Source organism: Pterocles gutturalis, unplaced genomic scaffold, assembly GCF_000699245.1.
Source record: "Pterocles gutturalis isolate BGI_N339 unplaced genomic scaffold, ASM69924v1 scaffold46661, whole genome shotgun sequence".
Taxonomy (NCBI): domain Eukaryota; kingdom Metazoa; phylum Chordata; class Aves; order Pterocliformes; family Pteroclidae; genus Pterocles; species Pterocles gutturalis.
In genome coordinates this window covers 1-7351 of record NW_010102190.1, presented here as the reverse complement: position 1 = coordinate 7351, position 7351 = coordinate 1, and the positions used below count along the sequence as shown (strand labels likewise).

Sequence of the window (7351 nt, the reverse complement as noted above, 5' to 3'; positions counted from 1 at the left end):
TCTGGCTGACCCTGCGCCGGCTCGGTGCACGCGTTACCTGGATTACTGATGTGCAGGAGCTCTAGTCGTGTAAAGGGAGAGACCCTCGCCTCTTCCTTCAGGATGTGAACCACTGAGCTGGTAGGGCCCAAACAAGATGACCTGCTAGAGAAACGCTCTCGTGTCTTCAAGCAAAAGTTTCTTATTTCTAGCAGTTCTGCCTTTCAGAAGTTGAACAGATTTGTCAGCAGTTGTTCAGTATTTCAATACAATTTCAGAACACTTAATAAAATACTCAGTATGCTTCAGCAAAGACAGATGGTAAAAACTGACAGTGCATGCTGATGAAGAATCTCTTGAACAAATTTGGGTTTTGAGAAAGTACAGCATCTATACCTTTCACAAAGTAAGTCTTAACTTGTTGATATTCCACTTCGTGCTCTGCACTTGGAAGTCCCAGAAGTCCGGGTAAGTGCAAGAAGTGCAGATGAATGCCAATTTGTTGTCTTAGCCTGGAAGTGTTATTCTCTAGTCTTTAAACAAATTTTGTGATGCACCCGTTTCCCGCACTAGTCTCACTTTCTGAAAAAGGTATGTTGGTCTAGACAAGATAAAATTTCAGTCTCTTAAGACTTATTGCAGGGTGAACTTAATTTTGAGTGCAATTCACTTTAAATATGCCAAACTTAAGTTTTGCTGTGTTTTCCAATGGAAGATGAAACAGTAAGAAGTAATTCATCTACCTCAATCCCATTATTTATGAAGAATGAGTGGACTGAATTCCATGGCCGTTTTTGCCTCTGCTCTTGATCCTTACCACCTAACAGCAAGTTTGAGAGATTTTTGTCCAGAACAACTGAATCCATAGTGGGATTTTTCCAGAAAATCTGAGGTGAAAATAGACAGCAACCAAGGAATTTAGTTGCTCTTACTAAAGCACGGAATAGAGAACTTTTCAGTTCTAATAAGTAAGAGCCTTTTTTTTTCTTTTTTATTTTTCCCTCAAAGAAGATTGAAAACCTGTAATGACTCCAAAACTGGAGCATTTGATTTAAATTCTGAATAGTAAGCCTAGAATCAGTAATTATTTTCTTCCACATACAGGACTGGTGTTTGTAATGAGGTATATTTCATTTTATCAGCAACAAAGAACAGCTGAATTCTGGACTGAGAACATATATCCAGTAGACTAATTCTTAATCATCAAGTCCAGCACTCACAAAATGTCATGTGATTGTAGCAGGGTGTTTATCCAAAAGTGGAATACTTCAGTTTTTCCCAGTCTTCTGACCTATCTAATTGAAGATACTGCTTCTCAGCAAGTCCTAAGAATTTGTGTTCTCCAGCATTTTTCCCATATGGGATTCAGAGTAAATGAAGGTCTCTCTTCTCACAACACTAGCCAAGTGGAATCAAACATGCCTGTTTTTTTATATTTAAGACTTATTAAATGTGACTATTTGTAATGATTAAAAACCATAAAGAACTACAAGCTTGGTAAAATGAACACATGGGATCATAAAGAATCAGAGGATGATTTGGATGAATAAGGATTTTAGTTACTAAAATCACTAACTCTAAATTTAACCCCTTTCAACTTTAAATAAAGTCATCTGATAGAAGTGTGACTTTGTACACTGCTGCAAATAGTCTTATTTAGAAATGGGTTGTAAAGCTCTAGTAACTTGCTGTACGGTTGAGCATAGGTGCCATCTGCTGGTAGTTTAAGTAGTTTTTGTACTGGAAGAAATGTTAAATAGTACTATCACAGACTATCTCAAAAATTAATTTTCTTAGGAATGTAATAGATGTTATAAATCTAGTATTTTCTCACTGATTGTATAATGGCAGTATCAAGACTCAGTTGTATGGTATCACAGACCAAGTTTTAGTGAGTTACTTCCATGTGGATAGCTGTCACATACGCGACGTAGCCAGGACTGAGCACATAATGACACCAGAATCAAAGGTTAAGTTCTGGTAAGTAACAGGAAAAACTTTAAGGACCGAAGGTGGAAATTGTGATTTTCCTGAATGTAAGAAAAGGTATACGGATTCTTAAGGAGAAAAACCAGAAATGTAGTAATCAGATTTCACATGGGGAAGACGCTGAAAACCCAAGTTATAAGAAAAGCATTTATGTAAATTGACTAAAGCACGGAGAAATACTGATGATGTAGGATTTCTTTTTTAAATAGAAATTGGTTTTTGGTATTACCATGTTGATAGTAAGCACTTGTCAAGTAACTTGATGTGCATGGGGGCAAGTTCAACAGGTCTGTAATTTTAGTATAGCCTTTAGAGAAAGGAGGTTAACTTGAATGACAAGTTTGCCAATGGCAGAAGATTCTACACAATTACTCTGAATTACCAAACCTGCTGAAACTTGCTACCAGGTGATAGCTTTGTATATGCATGGAAGCATTTAACTCTTACTTCACATACCAAGGAGAGGGAGAATAGAAGTTGAAGTTTCTCCGAGTATAGTTCAGTACCTGTAGTGACCACAAGCACAAGTTACTCAGTTGTCACTGAGTAAAGATAGCTCTCCCCAAAAGTACCAATGCTCTACCTCTGAAGACTGATTCTACAATATTTTTAAACTTGTCAATTTCCATTTTAATCTATCTGTAAGATTCTAATGACTGTTCCTCAAAGACAAAAATGACATTTTTTTTCAAAGTCAGAAGTGCTCAGGGAGATGGAGGGATAACCAACTGGAAGTGTTCAGGAAAATAATTCCTCTAAAATAGTCCACCTCTCAAATGCTGAACAACTTTGCTCTCATTTTCATGATACCTTTAAAGAAAAAAAAAAAACAAACCACACACTGACTTTTATACAGAGCCTTTATTATGAGTGTTATGAGTGTTAGTTAGAAAAAAAAAGTTTAAAAATTCCCTGAAGCAAGAATTGTTGGTAAAGATTGAATCAGGAACTTGTGTAAGAACAGCTGGGCAAATTCCACTACAGTCACATATTTTAATTCAATATCTTCCATCTGCATGGTGTTAAGCACTTCAGCAATAAAGCTTTCAGTCATCCACCCCAAGAGACGCAAACCTATTAACATTGCAGAAATGCCGAGTTTCTTCTATAGCACACCTGATGGTGGTTTTTTTCTTATTAGATGCTTTCTTCTTTCTGCTGGACTTAGATTTGGTTTTGGTAATCTTCTGAAAGAAGTCTGGAGATACAGTTGACTCCACTGTATTTAACAAAACCTGATAAAGCTGAGTCATTTTTGGAGACAAACTGAAGAGATTTTCCACTGAAGGCGTTGATTTAAGCTCTTGATACAGCCTCTGCACAAGGGTCCCACTGTAAAGCCTGCTCAAAGGAAGGGGAGAATCCTCATTTAGAATCACACCTCATCAGGACAGGTTGAGAAACGTGCTGCTCAGTGAACAGAACAGTTCTGAACTACATACAGGATCCAACAGGGAGCTCCTAAGGGCTACCTATGCTACTCAGTATTTTTCTCCATATTAGTATCTTTAAAGAAGGGAGTTCAAATGTAGTAGAATTGGCTAAAGGAGTTTGACACAGGAAAATGGAACAATGTGAACACATTCCATCAGGGGCTCGTGGAAAGCAGATCTCTGAAACATCCTTACCTAGTTAGCTCTGGCTCAGGGAGAGGACTGCAAAGCAGCTGGTTGAGATAGAATCCCATCTGAAGACAGCACTGCCACTGGCAAAAACTGTGTGCAGCATCTAAATCAAAGTCTTTATTTTGTGGTTTCTTTTCCTTCCATTTTAGAAATTCATTATATGCAATACTGTCATCTTCAGCACGTGAAACTGTGGGATCTACATAATAAATAAAAATGATGGGCAAGTAAGTGTTCTGCTGTGAACAGTATGAAAGGTGTCTGCAATGTATAGGGGCTGCAAACCTCCTGTTCTATTCCAGGAAGCATCAGTAGTATTTTTAAGTGTCTCAAACTGAACTTTAAGACATAAAATTGAGTAAAAATTCAAGTATCAATATCCATGAGAATCTGAAATTGTGAAATCGGGAATTCTATTTGTCAGGTCACTAGCTGCACTCTTATGTGAGTGGATAAATTCCAAATGAGACTTCCCTCTTGCTCCCATCTATTTGAGAAGCAGGTGGCAACCATGTCTGTCCAGCTTCTATAGACTAGAACCTAAAGAAAGTGTATAACCCTGGCATGCGTAATCTTTGCCATCAAATCAAGGACTGCTCCTAGAGGAAATGCCATCATAACTCTAATAGGTATAACTATTACTGAAACTATTTTTATGCTAATTTAGTACTTCCAAACTCTCTCAGTGCACACAAAGATAAAAGGTGCCTGTACAACTCAGCATTTTTAAGTACAGATGATTTTAGAAAAACTCATAAAAAGGAAAAAAAAAATTCTATGAGAAAGCATCAATAGTATTCTCTTTTATGCATCAGTATGCTAAGCTCATTTTTTTGTAACTTTTATATCCACCTTATTCTTTTAGTCCTAAAAAAAACTATTTATAAATGCAAATTAATGTTTGACAGGATGGAAAAGCACTGTTTTACCTATATAGAATGTTACATTGATGGCTAGCACTGCTGCTCTGCTCTGTATCAATGCAAAGACTGACACCTCAGGATATAATGTAAATCAATGCTAATTCACCTGAATTTGGACAACTCACCATAAATGAGGAAAAAAATGAATTAAGGTACAGGTTTTCATAGCACCTGAACATCTAAGATTGTATTCTTTGGAGATATACCTGGATCACCTGTTATCCTGTGCAATTCTCCAGACACCATCATTAGGAGTAAAGCCTTTAATTGATGCAGTGTAACTTTTGGTTCTGAACAACGTATCCAGTAACAGGTGACAGCAACAGGGAGTTGTAAGTGACTGGGGATGGATTCTAGGAAACTCATATTCACTCCTAGAGTGTCCAGCAAAAGCGTTTGACGGCATGACTCGGGCACCTAAAAATAAATAATAAAAAAAAAAATGGAAAAATAAAGGTAAGAGACTTTATTTGCAGTGAGCAATTTTCAAAATGCAAATAAGTTTGTGTTTAAACTAGCTAATACTTCATGTTTTCATAAAAAAGTTTCACAGATATTCTGAACAGGAAGTATTTTTTTTAAATACTACTTAAGCTTTAAAAACCACACCGCAAAATGTTAGTTAGAATAAAAGTCACTTTTTACAATTGCCTGAGGTTGGATTTTAGGAGGTTTCAGAGTCTTCTTCAAATCAGGCGACCATTTAAACTCCTATGTAAAAGCTGACTTGCTTGGAAAATCTTGTAACTGTAACACATTAATATTACTTTCGTATGGCAAATGAAGCTTGCCATATATATATATGTGTGTGTGTGTGTGTATATAAATTCATTTTGTGCCTCCTCTTAGAAGTTACACTTCCTTTGTGAGAGGTAATGGTGATGTCTGTTCTTGGTAAGTTTAAAACATGCTTACCTATAATCTCAACAATATCTTAAGTGTAAAGTGCTCATTTTTCACCTGCAATGTATTCCTAGCACGCTCCTTCTTTGTTGTGCTATTTAATTTCTAAAAAGCCGTGTTACAGACTCTGTCCATTACTTCATGCACACAAAGTGCAGCAGGCTGTTCAACTGCAATTCAAGTGTGTTGTGAACCTTGGTTAGGACGGTTTTGCCTATTAGGCAGACATCCCCACAGTAGGAGACAAGCTGAAATCAGTTTTCCTTACAGTACTTTAAATGCAGAATAACCTTTCTTCTAACTTTCTGCTGAACTGCTAATTCCCATATATTTAGTTACGAGTGTTATTATAATAGTGGAAACTCAAAATTCGTTGAACAGCATATATACCAAGACCAAATTAAGGTGTCATTAAGGTGTCTTAAAATCCCAAACCATGCTTTTTCAAACCTTTAAGTGTTTGCATGTTGCTCCTTTAAAATAATAAACGTGTGTGAGATCACCTGTACGTTTCCAAGCTATCTCTAGCATTTAATGGTTGTAGTAGTGACAGACTTGGTTCCTGTATGAAATAGCCACCAGCAAGTGATTAAAAACATACAGCACAGCCCCCACACGCAGATGTGTTAACATTTGATCTGAATGTAACAATGGGCAGAGCATGTGACTAAAATAAGCAATATTAAAAGGCACAGATTTTATTTTTGAGATGTTTCAGAAATTACCCTGAGAATGGGAGATTACTTTCTGTTCACAGCAAGTTATAAAGTCTTAATCATTACAATTTAAATATATTGAATTGATAATTGTGACTGAAACTAACCTAGTGCAACTTTGATTACAAGCTGTGTTTTTCAGGTGTTGTTCCGTCTGGCAAGCAGCAGGGGACCACATTAGCAGGACACGTATTTGTGGCAGGTAGAATTGCCGGACAGCTGCAAGGTTCATAGATGAAATAATGGTGATTTTTAGTAAAAAAGCACAGGTCAGTTACTGTTTCAGAACATTGCTCTGAAAAATCCATAGCTTGATCAAGTGTAAATTAAGTTTTGCAGTGTTGAACTGCACTTTTCTAGATTTCATTAAACCGAATTATTTGCTAAAATGATAAAAGCAAAGATTCGTGATCAGAATGCATAAGATGAAAGAAGGGCTTAGAATGGAAAATTTAGGCAATGCTACATATCCACGCAAACAATTTTTCATCTAATTTGTCTTGGTACGCTTGGGGGCGACGGAAAAGCAATCTGTGTAGCTTCTCAAGTATCACACAGCAAGCTCAGAGCCCTGTAGATGCCTCTGTATTAAGTCATTACTTACAGGGGTAGCCTAGTTCAGGCATCACATTTAGCGACCAGCTGGCAAACATGAGTCCCAACTATTTTTTGTCACTCGTGAAACACTGTTAACTGTGATCTGCTGTGACAACCATTTACCTCCATTAACTTGTCCAAAGAGAAATGATCGTCATAAAAATCTGTGGGTGGACTTGCTGCTTGAACAAATGTTTTTTTAAGTGTCTTCTGGAGTCTGTCAAATTCACATACAACCGGCAGCTCATTGCTCTGTTTACTCGAAGAAGCAGTTTCAGTGTTTTGAGATACTTTCAGAAGCAGTCCATAGATAATCTGTCGAATGGGCAAAGCTGTGCTGTGCGCGCTAGGTCTCTGCATGTTCTCCACCTGGACATGAAGGAAGGTACTTCTTAGTACCAGAGCATCGCTGATGAACGGGGCCAGCTTACCTTTTACCAAAGCATCAAGTACCCACTGTGGTAAGTCCGACTTCCTGGCTGCCTCGCTTTCATACTTTCCATTCTGAAAAAAGTCCTCGAGATTCACGTCGGACGGAGTATAATCCTCCACTGAAGTGCACAGAAGCGCCTTTACTTCTCCTCTCTGGTGTTTCTTGAGGTACTTCAGCACATGGTCG

At 37.5% G+C, this 7351-nt stretch overlaps 1 protein-coding gene across 1 annotated transcript; it reads right to left on the bottom strand.

Moving 5' to 3' along the window:
- Positions 1-3217: 3217 nt before the first annotated feature.
- ASTE1 (asteroid homolog 1 (Drosophila)) lies at positions 3218-7347 on the bottom strand (the record flags this gene model as incomplete). The annotated part of the gene is made up of 3 exons (XM_010085466.1): positions 3218-3309; positions 4723-4933; positions 6856-7347. Coding segments are annotated over 3 exons (795 nt in total), but the record flags the coding sequence as incomplete, so codon positions are not given.
- Between the last annotated feature and the right edge of the window lie 4 nt (positions 7348-7351).